The sequence below is a fragment of the Dermacentor albipictus genome, chromosome 1 (assembly GCF_038994185.2).
Source record: "Dermacentor albipictus isolate Rhodes 1998 colony chromosome 1, USDA_Dalb.pri_finalv2, whole genome shotgun sequence".
NCBI lineage: Eukaryota > Metazoa > Arthropoda > Arachnida > Ixodida > Ixodidae > Dermacentor > Dermacentor albipictus.
The window spans coordinates 436,376,076-436,398,559 of record NC_091821.1 but is presented as its reverse complement, the minus strand read 5'-3'; the positions used below and the strand labels follow the sequence as shown (position 1 = coordinate 436,398,559).

General features: G+C 43.0%; 1 protein-coding gene across 4 annotated transcripts in view; it reads left to right on the top strand.

The window, feature by feature from the left end:
* Positions 1-21,475, top strand: part of LOC135907959 (anillin-like) — a 61,594-nt gene extending 40,119 nt beyond the window's left edge. For all 4 annotated transcript variants that reach the window (XM_065439780.2, XM_065439781.2, XM_065439779.2 and 1 more), the window contains 8 exons: positions 3,971-4,149; positions 4,957-5,007; positions 5,610-5,673; positions 6,478-6,590; positions 10,019-10,105; positions 12,255-12,362; positions 17,290-17,462; positions 20,748-21,475. In XM_065439780.2, the coding sequence (XP_065295852.1) occupies positions 3,971-4,149; positions 4,957-5,007; positions 5,610-5,673; positions 6,478-6,590; positions 10,019-10,105; positions 12,255-12,362; positions 17,290-17,462; positions 20,748-20,877 (905 nt within the window). In that variant the 3' untranslated portion in view covers positions 20,878-21,475. The remainder of the gene's footprint in view (positions 1-3,970; positions 4,150-4,956; positions 5,008-5,609; positions 5,674-6,477; positions 6,591-10,018; positions 10,106-12,254; positions 12,363-17,289; positions 17,463-20,747) is intronic.
* Positions 21,476-22,484: the final 1,009 nt, after the last annotated feature.

Below are 22,484 nucleotides of genomic sequence, written 5' to 3'. Positions count from 1 at the left end.
CCCCGTACGGCCATTCCTAACATCGTTCACAGTCGGGCTTCAAGCAGCCTTGTGATGGGGCTGCTGAAATATTTTTTTACTGTTGTGCGTCAATACCATAGGAACGCAACAGCATTTTTTTTTTTTACTTTGGCTTGCATCAACACAGTGATTGTTGTAGCAGTCAGCTCATTGTTACACTGAGCTGCGCTCATCTAGCAGGAGACCTGTTGCTCAGTGATGTACATTAGAGGAACTGCAACATACGGCACAATATGGTCAGTCACACTTTCATACCTGCTAACTCCCCCCAATTTACTGTAAAGTTTACAAACTAAAATTCATTCTACAGTTTTATAAATGTATAGTAGTCAAGTCTTATGAAAAATAAGTTCTCCTTGCGAAAGTTTTGCCTGCTGCTCTCTAACCATACCCTGGAAAACCTTCCGATTGCAAAAGGACATTAGAGGAGCACCTGTGTCAAGTAAATTCATTCAGAAAAATTTTGGCAAAATTTGCAACAGAAATTTCGCTGATAAAGGCACTGTAATCTAAAAATGCTGTTGCTTGTCAGTCCTTAATAATGTGCATGCTATATATCCCCAAAACTGTGTGTTCTCAGGGCAAGCCTTAAAGGGCCTCACGCCAGACCTGACCGACTGCTTGACATAGGAAGAAGCAGAAGTAACAAATGTACATGTTTCTTGCTATGGTACGAAGTAAAATAAAGACCCGCAGATGTTCGGTTTGCAAGTTTTATTACTTCTCTAAAGCTTAATTTGTCTATTCAAGCAACAGATCAATCAAATGACTACTGTTGCCTTAAATAAATCTCATTCACATGCCACTATGAGCGATGTCACAGCCCTGCAATGTACATAGGCACACTTGTGCAATTGATGCCGACTCTCTGATTGGGGGTGTGGTGCCTGCAAGAAGGGCAAACGACATTCGGTTCGCAATTTAGGCCCTCTCTGTGGTGCGTAGGGATTTAATACTTAGTAGATGCAATTGATAGCATGCAGTGAATGCATTGCGCCTGTCAGCTCAAAATTGTCAGACCTGGTGAGAGGCCCTTTAACAGTGCATGCAATCCCCCCATCCCTTTCTGATGTGTCCGGGGGATATTTACAAATACTGAAGTTCACAGGCTGGCAGACATGCACTTGACCTGCTAGCAAGGGCAGCTAGCAGGTCAAGTGCATGTCAAGTGCAAGCTAGCTGTTGAGTCGTGACCTTGAAGTTCTTTGAGGCCATGGTTGAGGTGTCTCGAAGCTTTGTCCACTACAGTGTTCTTGGACATCGGATGCATTCATGGGAGAGTTGCAAACACGTGCGGGTGGTACCGCTGCTGGAGCTGCACTGCAGATCCTAATTTTGTTCTAATTGGTGGCCCCCTTTGGCTTTCAAATGGTGTCATTGAGCTTTTTTGTATGCCAAATGGAATTCATTGGATTGTGCACTCTCCTTCCTGAGGCGCTTGTAGTGGAGCTTTAAATTTCATGTTTATTACATGTCAGTATGGTAGTGACACCACCAACGATATTCTCTGTATTGTCATGACAGAAAACAGCGAGGGGATTCATGAACCCTTATGCACACACATTACATAGTATTGCCAATTGCATGTTTATCACATCGCTTCTTCTCTGGATCATTGGAACACACTTTTCTTTAACACCTTTACATGATTGCTTCAGGATGTGTTCCGCTGCTGCCACGGGATTTTAATGTTGAGTCAGTAAGCTTGCCTTCAAAGGTCATTGAAGACTAGCTTTTAATGCATTATTGGATTTGCATTAGTATGATAACTCCGTATTCAAAAATGAATGCTGGATCTTGAGGGGGTCATGGTTGACGTGTCTGACAGGGCAACAAGCTTAGAATGCTGCACACACTGTGCACAAGATGTGAATAGGACGCAGTTCTTCTAATACAAGTGCACTGGCGAGTAACCTAGTAGAATTTGGGTATTAGGAATTATGATGTACCGATGTATGGTTGTAGCACTCGTGTGCTAAAGTATCATGAGCACATCTATTTTTGAAGATTGTGTGACAGTGCGTATTGATTTCAACACCATGTTTCATTAACTTCAACGTGCCTGGAATAGCAAATATGCAACTGCAGCAAAGCATTCATATATTGTGGCAGTTTCACAGTTAAAGGCCAGCTGCGATGAAATTTCACTTTGGCCAAATTTGTTATAAATGCATAGTATACATGTACACCACTGAACCAATCTTGGCAAAGCTGCAGAGCTGGTAAGTGTATAGGTTTATTGCAGCTTTTAAGCAGCATCTAAGCACACAAATAGTAGACCTGGTGGTGTTGGTATGATGCAGGTTCGAGCACGCCGCATCAGATTTTTCGGAGCGCCACGGATGCAGGCCTGTTGGGCTGACTCTCATAACCACACCTGGATAACCACAAAGACCGATTAAAACACATGGCAAAAGGGGCTTGCTGCAGTATCTATTTGCTACGCAGCATTATGACCTCTGAGATTGTGAAGGTCCTGTCAAGGATGCGTCCCTTCCAATGAGTGATAATGGCGGTGTTTTTTCTAATTTCGGTATTAAAAATGGCTATTATTCCTAGCTTCCTGTGACACTCCTGCTCACATTTAAAACGTCAAACCTATAGGGTTTTGCAGAGACTCCTTTATATCTATATCATCTTAAAAGGCCCCTCACCAGGCCCCATAGCAAATTTTGGTTATACGCTGGAAGTTGTTACACGTCCTCTAGGGAGCGTTCTGCCACAAAAATTTTTTAAATCTGCTCATTAATAGTCGAGATAGAAATATTTCAGTGCCGCAAACCCATGATTTCAGCAGGCAAGCTCCACTGCCAAGCAAGATGCTCTCTCCACTCACTCCGTCTAGCCTTCTCAAGTGAAATTCCTTCCCTGCGTTCTTCTATACCAGACTGAGGATTGCGTGAGGCATACGTAGCAGGCCCCGCCTTCATTTTTTTTCTCCTTGCTTTTTTTTCCGGCTCTGCGCACTTCTGCTGACAGCATTGCGTGCGAGCTGTTGCAATTGTCTCGTTTCACGCAGCGCTCGATTTTGCGCGCTGTGCACAAGGAAACATGACTAGCGGTATAATTCAGTGCTACACGAATACTGAGGCAGAACAAGCAGATCGCAGAGCAGGATCCCATGCTGGAACACGGTAGAAAATGGCATAGTTTCGGTACCTGTGCACGTGACCGCACGACCGTGGGAACAAGCAAACAAAGCAGATGTACATCTCTGTTGCTTCGGTGGGAAGTAAAACATGAAACACACAGACATTCTGCTTGTGTGTTTTATTATTTTTCTAAACTTCAGTTCGTCAATTCAAGCTACAGATCGCACAGATAACAGATGTTGTCTTGAATAATTGTCGAAGTTGCGTGTCACCATGAGCACACTGCGGACCCGACTCCGTAGCGCAGAGGCACGACTACATCACCAGACGGTGATGGAGCACGGCCGGCACGAGGAGAAGGAAAAACGGTGTTCGGTTTGAAATTTCATATCTTTCCGCGGTGTGTAGCGATGTAATACTTTGAAGACATGATCGTTATCGCACATTGTATGCTTTGCACTTGTCAGCTCAATATGGCCAGACCTGGTGAGGGGACCTTTAAACTAGGCTTTTTATTGTGGTCCAACATTATGTTGCAGTTGGCCTTTAACTAGGCAGTATGGTAATCGAATGTAATAAGTGTTTGAAAAACCTCTTTTACTGTGCTTTGCTGTTGTAATTGACAATTTGTATTCTGCAATATCGTTTTACCTTTCATTCATCAACCAAATTCCAGATTACAGAATGTCTAACAGTGCTCCTTGAGGATTCTTTCCCCCCCTCTTTGTAAGGCTGCTAAGGTTATCTACTGAATAGATTGGTTTACTAGCAAACATTGTTTTGGGGCCAAACATTGGCTTGCTTATGTGCAAGTCTGCTGCAGTGCATTCATCAGTGTGTTCGAAATGGTTATGCAGGTGGCTTTCTGTACCATTTCCTCTGCATGGTTCAGTGCCGTGGAAAGGTGCATGCATCTCAGCTCATCTCGAGTGACGCCTTGCTGAGCAGTCAGCAAAGCTGTCTGGAGTTCGACAACGTGATTGAATATACCAATGTGGATGAGGACTTCCAAGTGCAGATCGACTTGTATGGACTCGTATGTACAGGTTTTCTGTTTTCCTGGGGCTCTTGTATAGCAACTCTAACAAGAATTAGGAGTGTAATTGCAAATTTGAAAAACTGCTAGCAATTGCAGTTTAAAAGCCTGTAGTAGTATATAAGATCCTAGTACACTCTAGTACAATAGCGATTCGAGTACATTTTTGTATGTAATGTTTAGGAATTATTTGTTACGCTTTCTCCAATATCTGTCCATGGCTGTTGACGGAATGTCCGAAGCTTGTGTGATGTGTTGACTTGGTGAAAGTCATGATTTCATGATTTCTTGCTTAAAATTCAGCTCTGTGACAAAGCTTCGGGGTTTATTTAGATTTCTGAATCGACTTACTTTACTGTGCAATTGCATCAATGGCAAAAAATAATTTTTCTGCACATTTTTCCACATAGCACTTTATGGTTAAATGCATGCAGGCCTTCATGTTGAAGAAACTGTACAAGTGTCTTGTTGTTAATCACTTGTGTCGATCACTTTGGGCAAAGCAAAACTTTGCCTGTAGAAAAAGCCGTAAAGAATTCTGTGCAGGTTAAAATAGATATTACACTATGTGTGATGTGTGCTAATACTGCATACTGCTGTACATGACGGTCCTTAAGGATGCCTGAAATGTTCTTATTGAGCACAAGATACTCAGGTAGCTAAAAAAAATTTAAAAACTGATTGGTGTAGTACTTAAGCCCATAAATGTCCAAAACGCTCATGCTAGCAATAGTCCATTTCTCTAAAACACATTACGAATTAGCGGAGCAAGGTTGAAATGCCATTAAAAATCCTTTAATTTTCCAGAAAACTGTCTCTCCTGTTGTACCTCATGACAAGAAGTACCACATAAAAAAGGTGAGTTTGCAACATCTTTCCTCAAATCTATCAACTTGCTCTTGGTGCTACAACTGTCAATGTTCGCATGGTAGCTTTGGGTGATTGTGAACATTTAGTTATGGTATATATTAGTCATCAGTAGCATAATTTAACTCCATTATCTGGGAGGCTGTCTAGCTCTGTCAAGTGCAGGCTCTCTCCTTAACAGCAAATTTTATGTCAAAAGTTTGTGCAGGACTATGGGATACATACTATAGTGAATTAATGAACTGGCATGAGCTAACGGTACATGCCTTTGATATAGTATTTCGCACAGAAGGCGAAAACCCATCCATTCTATTTTTCTGTGGAAAATGCAGGAACTGTTCATCTTATACTTTCTCAATTATGTCCAGATATGTTTTTGGTTCTACATTTAAGGTGGTTTTGAATCAGCTGTATTTTAAGGACCTTTATTTTAGTTTCAGTTTTGTTTTGTTCTGAATGGCATACATACTTGCCACATGTGTTAATCTTTCTGAGCATTTGCATCTTGTGTGCAAATATGGATATAGTTAAATGGCTTGTCTGGCAAATACTCTTAGTTCTAAACTAATTCCTGTGCACCTTTGAATTTCTAGGAAACAATTAGAATGAAGCTGTCGTCTCGGGGCAAAAAGACTGACAGCGTATTTATGACTCCAGGTAAGACTTTTGCTTCAACTTGTGGTGTAAAGAGGGTCAATCCTTTCTCATTTGTTTTTGTATCTTCTGTGTTGCAGCGATTATGGACAGCGTTGACTTTGAAAAGTAGCCCCTCGTATCTGCAAGATGGCATGTCAAAATTATAGTCAGCAAGGCAATTCTTGTGTGTGCATGTGATGGATGGGGCCTTCCTAAAAACATGGTTTACATATAAAAGAGGCTTTGCAAATTCTGTTGTATAAACCACTGCTTCCATTGAGAATTGAGTTTTGCTGGAATCGCTCAGTATAATCACATTTGACAGCATATATATATATATATACTACATTTGTCTTAAGTGGTGTGTGTTGACAGTGCTTTAACTGTCTGGTTGCAGAAATTGGTGGTCCGATAACCAACCAGTCCTTCGACGTTCTGCTAAATGTCAAGGGAGAATTTTTGGAAGTAAAACTGTGCACGCTGAACCTCATCTGCTTGTCACGCAGCTGTAAATTGTAGTTGCGAGCTTCTTGAAGCCAAGTTAGGTTCTGTTCATCTTTTGGTTCTCATTCTAGCATGTACGACTTGTAATTTTCTTTCACCGTGGCTTGTATGTTTTGCTTAGTTTTCCCACTGCTGCAACAGTGCCATCTGAAGATAGAATTGTACAATTGCTACTCACAAAATAAACATGTTTGCCTGATAGAATTCTTGCGAAATGGTTCTTGTAGAATCAACATTGTAATGCCTTTTTGGCACATCTGCTCACAAATGTGAACGGTGCTTGCCGTTTTTCTCTTGCGGCAACCGCTGCCCTCCCTGCAGGAATTTCCAGTCCAGGTGGTCCCAACGCTGTGCGTACGTCGTCCTTCCAGAGCCTTGGTTCTTTCATTCTGAGCACGTCAAACTGTCACCAGAGCGTCTTTGCACTGTCCAAGGTGCGCTAGCATGCGTCTGTTTCGCTCTTTGTAAAACAACTCGTGAAAAATGACTGAGTAGTCCAAAATCGAAGAGCCATATTTTGAGTGCTATAGCCAAAATGAGAAAGACTGGGGGCTAAGGAATTGACATGCCATGCTATCAGTTTGGAAATGATTATTGTGGAGTTTTATTTGCATAAACTTGTGCTATTTGCGAGGTTGGTGTATTTGCACTATGTGGCTGAGCATGGTGCATAGGGAGCTGTAGTTCAGGTATAACAATGTCTCCGGAACTGGCAGAGAATGAGTTTCCTTTTTGTTGCCAGGGGTTTTAAAATTCACAAGCGCTTGTGCACGACTTGTTGTTTGTGTTAAGTTTCGTGCAGTGAAACTGGCGCCTTTGGTGCTGAACATTCAATTGTTCATATAATTAAATACAGCAAATATGTCAAGGGAACATAACTGACAATGTAACACTTGAATCGCTGACAGCAGGGAAGATAGTCAAATACTATAATGTTAACATGCCAGCATGGTGCATTTATACATTACTTGTAAAGTCATGCACACAATAGGAAGCTTGGTGTGAGCATTAGCTAAGCTGGCTGGTTCTATTTAGAGTGCAGTAATGCCTCGTTATAAAGAAGTCAGCGGGATGGCGATAAGGTTTGTTATAAGCAGTAACTCGATATAAGCGACCACTCGAGAAAAGCTAAAGCAGTCAAGCTTTAATTGCACCACAACTGCGAGGAAGTCAAGATACAATGTTATTCAGTGAAGCAAAACTTTATTCAGGTGCAAAAAAGGCAGTGAGCTTTGGCTGTTTCAAGTTCTTACTGGGTGCAAGCAACCCCTGCTCTAATTTGATCAAGCATTGCACGAGGCAGTGGTCGCCACCTGTGCATTCAACCTTATTTCGTAGCAAGCATAGGTATTCCCGTGTCTGCACCATAGTTGACACTTCACATGGCTCTTCGTCCGCCGGCTCTTCGTGCTTGTCCATGAGCTAAACTGTACAACTATCTTACTTATCATAGGTATATCGAGATTACTTAAAAGGCTCTGAAACACTTTTTCAACATAGTACGTAAGAAAACGTTGCCAATTTGTCGTAGAGGCTGCTGTGAACATGCGAGCCAAATATTACTGCCCTGCGTGCTGCAGGGAATTTACAATCTCATGTCAAAAAGTGAAAAAACGCTTGCTCCCGCTTTCGTAATGTCGTCGTGCAGCGTCATCGCAAGCAGTGACCCATCAAAGCTATTGGCCGATTTCGCAATCGCAAGAGCTTTCTCAGTAATACTAACATTGAGTTAAATTAATCAAACATAAAATTGACTCGCCATCCCAGCCCTGCAAAAGTGGATAATCCAGCAAAGCTGTTGAAAACCACCAGTAGAACTGCTGAGGGGGGCTTGCAATGCTTCATTTCTTCAGAGTAATGGTAGTAATGGTAATTTTGGCAACACGCCACCGTTGGCCGTACTGCCGTTTCTTTTTCCTTTTGCCGCTCCTTGTATTCAAGCTGCTCCTTGGGAGTCCTAACTATGCATTGTACAAGTCCTAACTATACTTTTAGTCAAGGCTTTTGCCCTCTTGGCTCCTCCGCAGTGTAGCTTCCAGAGTGCTAGAGAAGACGAAGAGGTAGAAAGCTGGGTATCAGTGTGATAACTCCAGTTAAAGGACTTGAAAAATTTTTGTGGCATGAGATTCACGAGACAAGTTCCTTTAGTAGTCGGGATGTTCCATGATTAGTTAGCAGGTTGTTCAGAGCCCCTTTGAGACAGGGCTTTAGCCAGAAACCACTCTTATTTTCTTTTTAGGGAGCCACGAAGTAATCTATAAGACAATGGTGGTAACCTTAGAGTGCATGATCTCTGTATGTATAGACATGGATAGTGCTTAGAAATAACTATACTTCTTATAGTTGCTAAGGTAATATTTAAAGAAAAATTGGGGGAATCCTCAAAAACATTGCCAGAGCCACCACTATATGCAGAAAAAAATTTTCAAGGGTTCTTTCACGTCGTTAACCCTCCTCCTGGCAAGTATGTTTAGATTTAGATTTCACAAGACACAGCATTTTGTTCTCTCTTACAAGCTGTGTGCATGCAATCCATTTTCACAATACTTGCTAGCAGTACGCAAAGGGCAAGAGTCAAGTGTGGGTGACACAGGGCACGTGCCATAATGCGTAAATCGTACTTTGTCTGATTCGTGCACAATTATGGATTGTTGCCAATTTGCCCAATTCACTTCTGCATATAACCTATCGTGGTGCATGTGGTTTTTTACTGATGAGCACAAGGCAGCCCGCCGTAATTAGTTCGGTGATGGTGGCATGGTCCTGAGGTGCTCGAGGTCGCGGGTTCGAACTCGGCCATGGCGGCTACACTCCGATTCGGGTGGAATGCAGACGTGCTCCTGTGCCATGCATTTTGGGGGCCATTAAAGAACCACAAGTGGTCAAAATTAATCCAAAGTCCCCCACTATGATTTGCCTCATAATCATATCGTGGTTTCGGCATGTAAAACCCCAGAACTTAATTTTTTTTAGTGAGCACAAGGTCATGGGTACAATGCCCAGCGTTGGTTTTGGAATTCCAATGAACCTGAATCCAAAAAATACCTACATGTGTAGATTTAAATGCATTTTAAAGAGCTCTATGTGGTCCAACTTGCATCTCTCCTGAAGCCTATGTCATAACCATGCAGTTTTATGGCATACACCACCATCAGTTGTTGCTCATCAGTTATTCATCAGTTGCTCATCAGTTATTGGGATGGTCACTCACATGCTCAACATTGCTTATGACAAAAGTGCGTTCATCTGAAGTGCAGCAAGAGTCACTGCTTTGCTATTGCAAATAATATTCTTCTCAATATTTACCTCTCGTACCCCTTTATGTTCTGAAAAGTGGTCAAATGCCACAAAATGTAACTAGTATTTACCATGCATGTATGTACTGTATATTTTGGTTAAGGCAGTCTGCTGTAGTTAGGGTGTCCTAGGTTGACGGTAACAGCCCATGTACCATCAGCACAAATTGAAATGTAAAAAATCAATTACTGATCAGAACGCCAGTTATGTGTAATCACAAGAAAGCACGGCATGTAATCACTCTGTAACTGGTTTCTGAACGAGTAGTAGTCCTGAGTGCACTTGACATAATTATTGAGTGCTAAAACCAAACTTTAATGAATTGTCGAGCTCATTAATTATGTCAAATATATACCAACTAGGCCCCCAGCAAGTCCTTTTTTATCCCAGGTGTACATTCTGGAATCTGAATTAAGCCATTATTGCAAGCGAACCTTGAAATGTAACAACACATTTGAATAGTTTTGGAATTCTTCACATTTAATTTATGCTGATAGCACCTGTATAGCCAAGTGAAAATATGTGCAGTTGATCTATATTGTGAATCTGGGCTCTTGTTTTTCAGGTCCCAGGCTCTTTCTTCATAGAAGGCAAGGCATTTGTGGATTTACATTTGCATGCTGACCATGGATTGGAACACCGGGGCTTCCTGGTGTGTATATTATGCCACGTCATTATACTAAAGCAATAGAGCACTAAAATATTTGTGGTAAGCTTTTACTTTTGTGCCTTATCTTATGCTGTGTCTTTGCCAATATTTATGGGCCTATCAATGCTGCGAAAATGTCGACTCACTCTGTCTGAATTTAACAATGTAAGCACAAAAAGACTCTGCAATCTTACAAAGTTTTTGACCACAAGAATCTGAGGAAGGGGGAATGGGTAAATGACACCATGGAGCAGAAGAAACAAGACAAACAGCTGGCCATAGCAATAGGGCCAAGATGTTGCAGATACTGCCGATGAAGTTATCATGGCTTGGCAAGGATTTGTGTGGCATTGGCTATGACCAAATCAGTTGGTCGAATGTTGTAACTTGTAATAGTAGCCTGTGTCACAGTAGTTGTCCTTCCCCATAAATTTATCTTGCTACTCAGGTTGCTGCAGGCAATACCTCCTCCAGTGAGTGTTGAACAATGCTATAATGTTAAAGAAGCAAACTATACTAGCATATCCAAGCTATAAACATTGTAGCAGTAGAACTGTCTTAGTAGGCATGTGTGAGGATGTGAAAGTTGCTAGAACTGTCTCTGGTGACCAGGGCTGGCACTATATAGGAAAGGTCAAGGGCATTGTGGTGGAGTGAGAGTAGGCATGGCCACTGCTCTAGTGGTGTTGTGTAGGGAACGATGACAAGGAACATTCAATAGGTGGAGGTGGCGTGAAAAGGTAGCTGCCATGGTCACAATATATAGTAGCAGTCTTTCCATTGTGTGAATGATTCTTTGGAGTGGTAGTTGAACACGGCCGTGCACCAGCCGTGCGCAAAACATGGCCAAAGCAGTCACGCCATCACAAGGTCATGCTTGGTGGAACAGTTGTATCTTGAGTACTTCAGGTGTACTACAGCTTGATTACTGGACATGAAGGCATAATTTGGAGTGGTGATGTTGAGAGAGACGTTTATCCAGCAAACTTTGGCGCCTTGACATAGTTACTGATTCAGTACAAGAACATGTGTGCTGCACTGGCAGAAATAAGCTCACCTGCTAAGTGTTATCGGAATAAGTGCAAAGCAGTTCTACCAAAATCTGAGGGAGTAAAATTGTGTTGCAGTGGTTGGTGGTCTAGCAAAATTAGATTAACTGGCATCGGCAGGTACGGTACGTGTGCCGTAAATGATATGAGCATTGGTAACAATACTATCATTCAAGTGGTTGTCCCGGGGTTTGCATAAGTTTGGGTCTTGATACTCCAGATCTGGTTAGATTGTCATAGCAGTGAGCTAGCGGAGTGGCTTTGAGCCAAGCATGTCATCTTCAAAAGGGGCTTATTGAGCTGGTGTTGCATTCCTATTGGACGTAAACATCATTGAAGAACCCTAGTACAATTTGCCTGGAGGTCAATGACTGTGAAATTCTAGCAGTGGCATGCTGGTAACAGTGTCGAGTGAAGTGGTTCATCCACCCCAATGTGTTGGCACAAACATGCAGATCAAGGAAAAAGGGTGGCTGGCATGCAGACATAATGTAGAGACTCTGCAGAAATGTCGAAAACTGAGCCGAACTTGCAATTGGCAGTAGTGGGGCCAAAAGTGCAGAGCTGGAGTCCTGGAGTGGACGAAAATGTAGAAAGCCATCATGGGCCACTTAAAGGTCATGTGGGCAAGGTCAAAGCACAAGAGGTTAGGAGCAGCACATATGGTAGGCACAAATCATGCTTGTATTATGTGCTGGTTGTGTTGGGTGCGATAGCTACTTCACAGCAGGAACATTGAAATTGGTGGTTGAGACAGGAGGCTATGGGAAGTCTGTGCAGCGTGCCCTGCTAGCCTTTGCCCACGAAGCTATAAAACATTGTGTTTCAGCAATAGTTGCTCTGGTTGTTTTTGCACGATCTACACTGCTTGAATTATGGAACTTTAGTAGAACTTAATCTATAGTTGAGCATCAATATAGTGAACAGGGTTAGGTAATGAAATATCGTACTATCTCAAAGTATAGATCTAAAATGCTTCTTTCCAATGTTAGCATGTAATGAACTTGGATATGACAACAGTATACTCCTTTCTCGAGCATGACTCCGTTACAATGTGGCTTGACTGCAATTGCTTTTACTCCTGTTTGCATGTTAAACTGAAGACCTTGTTTGAGGAAGTGGGTGGCTTCGGTGCTTGGACACGCCTGTGGTGCATGCTCAGGGGAAGCCACCTGGTGCTCTGGAGGTACCCCGAGGATGAAGACAGCAAGGTGAGCAAATGTCCAGCAGAAGAGTGGCACCTAGCATCTGACGAAAATAAAGTGCCTGAATTTACTTCACATCAACCATTGCTTAGAAAGGAAGCATGGGAGCACATTATTCTTTTCTTTTTCTACCTGCTTCTGCGCATCGCATTCCTGCAGGACTGCATGTACAGCAAGCACTCGCTTGATGTGCTTCAGTGTGTGCTGCGTGGTATACGTTGCATAAACGGCTGGCTAGGAGAGCTGCTGTACTAGCATGGAACCTGCTGAATTCATTGCAATGGGTTGATACTCTGATAACGAGCTTGCAACTGACAAAATAATTGTTAAACTTGCCGAGTTGTGAAATTGTTCATTTGGATAAATGCTGATGCGCATTGCATGGATGCCACACCGTGATTGCTGTGTGGCCTTTGCTTTACTGGAGCACTAAATACAGCTTCTCCTGACAGTTTGGAAGCACCAAATCATTCACATAAGTTTAGAATCTTGTGCAAAACACTAAGTGTTAGTGATGGATTTCACTGCTACATAACATATGCCTGCACAATAAATTTCGAATGCTTGCTTAGTCAATTCCATTCATATAACTCCAATTTTGTTTTCTGAAATTTATCTTGTGAGATATGAATTGATGAAGCCTCACTATAGCTTCAGCAAGAGCAGCTAATACGTGAAGGTGGGAAAGTCTGTGAAGGAGTGAGCAAATTTTTTTTGGTGTCGAATGGTGGAAGCCAAACATGAATGTTTTTATCTTCATACAATTTGCATGTTATTTTAAATGTGCTTGACTGAACAGCTTCGCACAAAGCTCGCAGCATTTAAAATTTTCTTGGCTCCTCAAGAGTACTTGGGACAATGTTCTTGCACATATTGGTCTCCTGTAGAAAGCTTAGCTATTACAAGGATGTTCACCAAAATGTGAGTCAGTGATATTGGTGCCTTGTTTATAAATTGCTCTTTTGTGTTCACACTGTAGCAAAAATACTGCAGGTAAAGCGAAAACTAAAAAGAGAGCTAAATTATATGTCAAAGTTACTTTTAACTGAATAAATATTCCATGTTGTTCAGACCACGCAAAGCTCGGTGGACAGTTCCTTGCACTGAGAGGAGAGGCCACAGTGCCTTCTACAATGTTGCTGGCAAGCAACCTTTCTGAATGCAATTATTGTTGTGCATGCTGTACGTTATAAAACTGCAACACTTCAACACTGCTCTTTTCAGAGTTTTTCATAACTTTCTCCCATCAAAATGTGTGATGTCCACAATGACACTGTTACGTTGTGCCCGCTGATTATTATATGCTAATACTACCGGGGGATCATTTTTAGGTTTTACACAATTTTCAGTAATTGCCTGCGGCAGATAACGTAATTCTAGTCCTTGAGCTGGATTATTCAAATTATTACTTGCACAAAAAAATCAGAACACATGTTCATACCATAAAAAATAATTCCCCAATGAATTATTTATGGTACATATTCCAATTTATCAATTGCATCTGGTGAATTTGAAGGCAGTACACAAATAAGTGTTCAGGATGACACCAGTTTCAATATATTCATTGGCCAAGTGTGAAACGAAATACATGGGCATACCAGTTACTTTTGTGTTTCAGTGCATAGAAGAGCATTTTGTTAAAAAAAAAGTAAGGGGAACAGCAGTGCACTTTTACTGTGAGTTTGATGACAAATATCTCAAAACCTGTGCCATCCTCAAAATTTGTTCCCAAGTGCATATGCCTTGCAAACTCACCTGCTACAATTCATAATTAAGAGAAAAAGGGCTACCGAGCTCCGCCTTCAAAGCAAGCAAGCACTGGATTTATCGTTACATGTGCCATGCTGGATTTTCCTTACGCCTCCAAACTTTGTTTTTGCAAAAACTGCCAGAATCGTTAGAAGAGCTGCTTGTGGCTTTCCAGCGCCATGTTATTTCGCTGCGCAAGTCCAAGAACAATTGTCCAGTTGCACAATGTCCAATGTCCATTGTCCAGAACAATGTCCAGTTAGGGCAATTCGGCAATGCTGACCAAATGCTGGTTTATCTGGACATGCCATCGCCCCTCATCGTGCACGAAAAGGGCTCTAAACAAGTTTATGTCCGGTCCACTGGCAATGAGAAAACTCAAGTTACCGTCATGTTGTCGTGCACGGCAGATGGATGCAAGCTCCTGCCCTATGTCATCTTCAAGCGCAAGACAGTGCCTAAAGGTGAGGAGCTGCCAAAAAATGTGGTTGTGAGATGCCATGAGAAAGGCTGGATGAACGAGAATCTTGTGCTCAACTGGATAAAGTCGGTCTGGTGTAGGTGGCCCGGCGCACTGTTGTCGTCCCGTCCATCCTCGTTCTGGACGCATTTCGTTGCCTTTTGGCGGACTCAGTGAAGGGGCTGTTGTACGAATCGGGCACTGAACTCGTCGTTATCCCGGGTGGGATGACGTCTCAGCTGCAGCCTTTAAATGTTTGCGTGAGCAAGCCGTTCAAGGATGCGGTCAAGCAGTGTTACACAGATTGGATGTGCTCAGGTGAGCCTGCAGTGATGCCGACCGGGTGGCTGAAGTGGGCTTCACCAGCCGCGCTATGCAAGTAGATTTTGGATGCACGGGCCAGCATACCAGAGGACCTTGTGCGTCGCCTATTCAAAAAGTGCGGCATCTCGAACGCGCTCGATGGGCACAGAGGATGGGTACCTGTATGTCCAACAAGGAACTATCCGAAGAGGGCGCAGCAGAGGAAGACAGCGATTGAAGTGCGGAGTGCAGTATAAATAAATGTTCCCCTCGAGTTTTCCTAACTCGTATTATACGCGGATGAAACTTTTTTTTTCATTTCGCGTCCCAAAAATTTCACCTCATACTATATACGGGTTTGTATTACACGCAGGCTTTTACGGTATAACCTCAATATAATAGTGCATTTGTATGAGATTTCAATGTAACTAAAAGGAATGTCGAGACAATAAGTGGAAACTTCGGCTGACGCAGATGGTTACTTGATTGAATTACAAGTGACTGCTTGCAAATGCACCTTTTAAACTGCACACAGCATGGCAAGAACGACCACCGAAGTGGAGCTGCATCATGTTCGGTATAAAGTCCAAGTGTGATAAGATCCTGTCGCGGCCCACGCACTTTGTGCTTTAGGTGCGAGTGAAAGTGTGCAAGGATGAGACAAGAAAGATGGTGGCTTCACGAGTACCGCCTTCCCGCACAAGCAGAGAGGGGGAGGAGAGCTCGCTTGTGGTAACGCGATCAAGCGCGCGCGAGGGGCGGGTGCAAGTTGACATTTCGCGATTTCTGGTGCGCATCTTGGCCGTGGCTGCACATGGCTGTAACCGCGGCTGAGTGCGTACGCAGCCGCGTACCTTGGTTTAGAGGTAATCTGTCACGTGTGCAAAGAGAGGGCATGCCGAGACGGCATGGCATCATGCTAGCTGTCTTCCCGCGCATTTAGTATTGGAAGTTGCATAATCTAGAGTTTCAGTGACTTGTTGGAGTGAGAGGCAGACGAAGCATTCGCCTCCCCACTGCCAGCTCTTTTCACGATAGCATCGTCTCAGTGCGGGCGATGCTATCAACTGTGGGGGCGGAGTGCACACGAAAGTGTGGCTGGCTTTGCTTAATTTGCACCGCCGAGAAGATAATAGTTGATGTACACGACAAACCGTATCAATCGCTGTCGACTCCCAAATTCATAAAAATAAATTGATTTCTCATCCAAATTTGCTTTTTTCAATTGCCCGATAATTCAGAAAGCTCTGTGGCCCATTTCCTTGTAAGAAAAATCGATCGGCGACTGTACTTGTTTGCACAAAAGGTTGAATTTCAACACAAAGAAGTTTCGATATAATGAAGTAAAATGCTGATTTTATGTACTTCATTATAACAAGGTTTAAATGTACTACAGTTCTCGTTCACGGCTTGGCACCGCAAACGCAGTGTGTGCCTTTGTGGCATGTGCTCCTCTGGCTGACGGCCCTGGCACTGCAAAACAGTAAACCTTGTTATGTGCACCCCAGTGACATGGGCCAACCATTGACAACAAAAAGTTGGTTTGGAAAGGTGACGTATTGATTGTGATAACGTATTATTAGACTGCTTTAAGACGTAAGGTTAGTAGTTTTATGAGATGTATGAACTTGTGTAAACATTGGCTTACTAAAAATTAACAAGCACAATGTCGCATGCACACGGGCAAACAGGAATGAATACATCTAACTTGATGACCGCGGACACTCCCTGCCGGTACGCTGGTGTGACGAAGAGCATCAGCAGTGGAGAGTGAATTTTCCTTTGTGCTGCCTCTCGTTTCAACTTGAACTAGATGTGCGAGAACACAGTGCACACAACACCATCAGCTACCTCGTGTCGGCTAGCCTTCGAACCCACCACAGATTGCCTTCAAAATAGGTGGCCAGCCGTGCCATACCAAGCTGCAGCCAGAGTAGAAGCAGAAACGCGTGCTCCCCTGCTCCCCCTCCTAGTGTGCGCACATCTCCTTGCGACCCCCCCCAGGTATGGATGGACATCCGTTAGGTATGCCACACCGGTCACAGTGATAAATCATGTAATTTTTTTCACATTGAAAAAGCTCAGAGCTATCAATTCTTGACGATAACCAGGTTTCAGTAAGTAGAACCACGTTGGTTGAGCGTGCATCTAAAATTGACAACAGAGCTTCACATTTGTTAACATTGCTTCTCATATTGGTAATAAAAAAGAATGTCTCTGTGAGTAGTGCAGTCTTTAACTAGGATAATGGCCAATTGGAAGAAACCAATGTAGAGGCAGTTGATGCATCAGTCATAACGGTATCATTGCCATCATACCTGGTGATGCCAATCAAATTTCTCATCCTGTATCTCCCTGTGGAGCGTTCTTTTATTTTGTGCATTTGAATTGATCCTCGTACTACAATGCTGTCCTTGGCAGCCCCCCATTGACTCGATAGACCTGCGCCAGTGCATCACCAAGGAGGTGTCACGCCTGCCACGGACTGAGTGCGCCCGGGCCCACACCTTCGAGCTGGTTGTTGTGGAGCCCCTCAGTAACAGGCACCGTGACACCCTGACCACCACCCGACATGCCACAGTGGCACTCACGAGGTAGGTGTACTATGTACTGCCCTTTGGCAAGACTCTTCCTGCATTGCATTACTCTCAACTGCCATGCGAAATTTAAAAAAAATGTATAAGAAGTGCAGAGTTTTCAAAAGAAGCATTCATTTTCCCCCTTCTTTCTAAAAAATGTGATACCAGGAATGCCTATAGCGCTATTGCTCTTGTTGAAAAAAAAAAGATAGCGAGACATTGTGTAATATTTATTCACGTCAAAATCGCAAGGTAGTGCAGGCTTTGTCATGACAAGCTAACTTGTCATTGTCATTAAGGGACCTGACAGTGAAACTGCGATTGCTTAGTTACAAAAAAAAAACAAAAAATTTTTGTTAAGGTTATGATTGTGCAGGCTGAAATATTGGAGTGGCTTCAAGTGCCAAATTGAAGTGAGAGTACAATCTAGCTTGATTAAATGGAAATCATGAGAAAGCTTTTCCTTAAAAAAATTTGCTGACTTGCGCAAATTTGTAGAATCACGACCCAGTATACAGTCAAGCTTTTTTTATCTTATCCCGCTCTGAGGCATGATCTTTGGGGTATACAGTGATATAGCTACGAGGACATCATCGCTTCAGTACTTTTCTAAACATTGGCATGACCTCCAGAACATGCAGCGATACCACTGCAGAGGCTGTTGCTTTATACTTTTCTGAACACAGAATAAATTTGAACAGCTTGGCCAGCTTTCGCTAAAATGACAGTCTAAATGTCACGATGGCTGCTACTTCCCTTTTCGCTAACGTTCGCTTGCTGACATTAAAGCTATTGTAGTAGAGTGACTGCATTTGATGCTTCCACTTCATGGCTGTTAATTATTGTATACTATGTATTATTCATAGTGTTGAGGTGATAGAACACCTTTAAGGTAGCTTCTGCTACATTATTGTTCATACACATAGTAAGCAGAAGTTCCAGATGTCACTTCTTTTCCATTGTGTCTCTCGGAGAGGGAGGCCTCTTGCTGTGCAGTCAGTTGAATTTTGTGCAGTGCTGGTCTCTTCACATACTATACTGTTTCAATCAGCTGCACAACATATTTGGTAAAGTTGAGTGAAGTGCCAGAGAGACGGGCATTCTTTTGTGGTGTTCACATGCGGCACACACTTGCGTGGAAAGCAGTTCACCATTGAGACCTTCTGCATTTGTGAACCACAGTGCACTATGTCAGTGAAATGTAGCCTTCTTTGTTTAGTAATGCACTTTAACTTGACATGTACCTATTACTATTTCTGTACAATACTGGGATATGAAAGAGACGTTGGTGGACACACATGTATTGGCGAGATCTTGGGTCACTGCGTTCTACTGAAGTGGGCATAATTCTTAGTGCACTGAGTAACTCTGTTCTGCATATGTGGTGCTGTAATAGGTGCCATTGGTAACACAATAATCACAAACAGTTTTCTTTTTCTTTGGCATTTTAATTAGAAGGTTTGTGTAACACAAGAATGTTTCTAACAAGTCAAGGTTGAATGTGCTGCTGCAACATGTCACCACTTCTGTTCTCATTGTAGTCTTTGTTATTATGGTATAATAAGGTAACGGTAAGGCATACATCGAGCTAAAACAGTCAGTGACAGGCCTAAAATTTAGAACAGACCCCCACCCACACACGAAAATGAGTAGCACCTCCTCTCCATCCCTATGCAGTCCCACATATAGTGTAGGCACGAAGGAGAGCCTTCCAGGCTTTCAGAAGCAATGAAGATGTCTGAGTCAAATGTGGCATGCATAAGCAGCCAGTATAGGTAAGTGAAGTCCAACGTTTGATGCAGCCCGTCTGGCTGGGAATACATATTGAAGAAGTGGGAAAAGATTTTCAATTATCTTGGTCAGTGTATCTTTTCGAACTTCAATATATTTAGGAAAGTGTAGGGACAAAGACAGAGCAACCGCACAAGCAGTAATATGGGGGGGGGGGGTGGGTGTATTTGAAATGTTAACAAAATAATTGTCCCAACCTCCCATCTGAAGAACCTTCTTCTCAACTCCCTGGCTGACCTGAGGCACGGGAACAGGTGTGTGCCACGGCCAAAGTGATGCGTTACTGAATTCCGAGTCAGTCTCATGGAGGAAGTAAATAAACTGAAGTGGAGCATTACGTCACGCAGCCAGCCTTTGCAAGCCAACCCCTTGTGAGGGCCATCCCCATCGCTTTCTCTCTTGAAGTCAGCTGGTCACGGGACCATGGCAGACTCTGCCCAGTGTGCTTAGTTCCTGGTAGGTTTTGGTTAATGTGCACTTGTTTCGGTACTTTGCCAATTGCTATGAGCACATTTTCTCCCGATATACTCGTGCGTTGGTCATCTAATGCAACGAACACATTTAACATCTTTGTTGCAATGTGCTAGTGTGGCAGTCGCACATTGCTGTAGCAGTCATTTTTGGAAGGTCACGTGCTGAGTGTGGCTGGCGCCACGGCGGAAAACATTAAAACTTTCCATGATATGATCATGAGTTGGAACAACTTCTGGCTTTAATTTTAACCCCCAATGCTCCCTCCTTGTTCTTTCCTTCCTCCATGGTCAATCCTCAGACGTGAGCGTCATTTATATCGAACAAATGGTCCCTGCCCTTCCTTTGGATGTGGCAATTCAGTACATCGCAGTGCCTGAGCATGGTAATACTAGTGGGTATGAGCATTAGCAGGAGAGGTAGAAGTTGAAGACATCATTGACTGCTGCATTTATGCGTTTTCTTTACAGGAAACATACATTATTTGACATGTCGCTCCCTGGTGTCTGTTGTCTTCTTAGTACTTGCATGTGAAAGGAATTTTGTAGGCTTGGAGCAAGAAGCATCTGTTCAATTCCTTGAATGTCAGGCACATTGCAACAGTGTAAATTATATGGGAGTACTACTAATAAACCTGTGATGGTGTGGTGACATGCTAATTGGATTATCTCAGCTTTGTGGTACTGGTCCACACCTTGTGATAATGATACTACCTTGAGATAGAGCAAATTTGGTGCCCAGCTGATTGAAGTGACCAGTGAGGCCACTGGTCAAATATGTCCTGACATACTTTATCTGTTGGCCCAACTGCCACGTCTGCAGTGCAGGGGTTGTCAGGTGTTGCTGTGACAGTGTGGTTGGAATGATGTTGCATCAAAAGCACCACTACTGCTGCTGTAGGAATTACAGTAGTGAGCAGGCTGTACTCTGACATTATCTAGTACTTTTCCTTTTTTCCAACCTACTTTGATAGGAAAGTCTTGCATGTTCCTGAGATTGGCGCTGGTTTGCTGAGGAAAAATCTTGTTTATCTTGCAGGCACCGGCTGTCTGCAGACAGCAAAGATGATCTGAATGCTTGGTGTACAGCCTTCAACCGAGTGCTGAGCTGCATTCGTAAATGGGACCCTGAAGCGTACAAAGCTATGGATGTCAAGCAGTTCGTGTGACTTCTATATTCTTCCAGCATCAGTTTACAGAGCTCGTGGTACTACTCCGGATGCGCATATGCAATAATGTCTCAACTGAGTTTTTTCTGTTGTGTGTGCTGTATTCAGCGCTTCTGTACATATCCCAGTGACTTCCTTGTCAAGCTATTCGCTAGCAATGTTTTAGTGCTTGTACAGTTGGCCAAATTCTTCTTGCTTTTCCGTAGATATGTAGCAATAAGATAACCTTTATATAATCGAGTGGCTTTTCTTTAAATCATGTTATCACGTAGTCGTATACTATTGTAGGTCTGCAGAAGGACTGTATTAGTACTGTAGCTGCAACAAAATAGCTTACCACAGCATTTTGTGGGTTAAGATTATTGCATCATGCATGGCAAGGTGACTTAAGTACTGAGTGGGCTAGAATGGACACATTGCGCACTTACGTTTAATTTTGGACAGAATTATACATGGCAAATGACAGGCTATGGTAACTAAGCTCCTGTCTGGAACCAGTTACAGGATCATTGCTCAAACATAACTGTGCTGAAAATCTACTTCCTTGCTCAAGTGCCAAACTGAAGGACCAATTAAAGCAAGCATTTGTCTTTTGTCATTATGTGGTGACTGTCCATTGCCTCTGACATTCTGTGTAACAATACTATAAAGCAAGCTGCAAAGCAACAAGATTTTTATGACTCAGCCTTTTCATCTAGGCGATTGTGCATGCTGTAAATTCTTCAATTCCTTGTGTTGCACAGGTAAAAACATCTGGCTTGTTTCTACCGGATTCAAAATAAATTACTACCTAATTAAAGGGTCCCTAAACAGGCTGGACATCATTGATAATTTGCAGCCCGCGAGCTAAGAAGACCACCAGCCTTCTCGTCTCGCAATCGCATGCTTGCCCCTTGCACCCACAGCAGATCATAAGACCATCAACATATGTGGGTTGCTCATTCTTCTCCCACTTGGACTCCTTGCACTTTAACTCAAGGCAGCATGGCGGCAGCAGCAAAAGTGCACCTCGAGTGTTCATACAACTGCTATTGCAATAATTTGCATATGGCCTTTTCCAAGAATTTACAGAGGCTATGTCAGCGAAGGCCCTCTTCATGTATGGCTACCGTGCACACTGTTCCAGGTGCAGTGCATTGCCGTTTGGCAGGTCCATTCGATTTGCCTGTGCCACTGTGAACCAGCTCACGGTGGTTCACGAGAAGTTCAGAAATTGTGCAGCTCGATTTCTGCGGCACAGGCACTGCACGACACTTGAAACGAATGCCAAGGTGCAGATGCGGTGCAGGCGTTAGGTTTTGTCTGCCCAATGTGCACGGAGCTTTTTTTTATTGAAATTTAAAAAAAAAGAGACATAGTCACCTTATAATGGTGACAGCTACTCCTTCTCTCATAGCTGAAACAAAAATATAAAAAAATATGTAGGAAAATGAAAAGAAATCACTTCATACGGTCAGAAATCCACAGCACAGTCCTATACGCCCATGAACATAACAGTATAAAAGTCAAATGCAAGTTGCACCACAACGACTACGTAAACAAAGTCACAAACGCACACAAATGGCCGTGATGTAGACTTCGATGAGCATATACACAGATGAGGAATT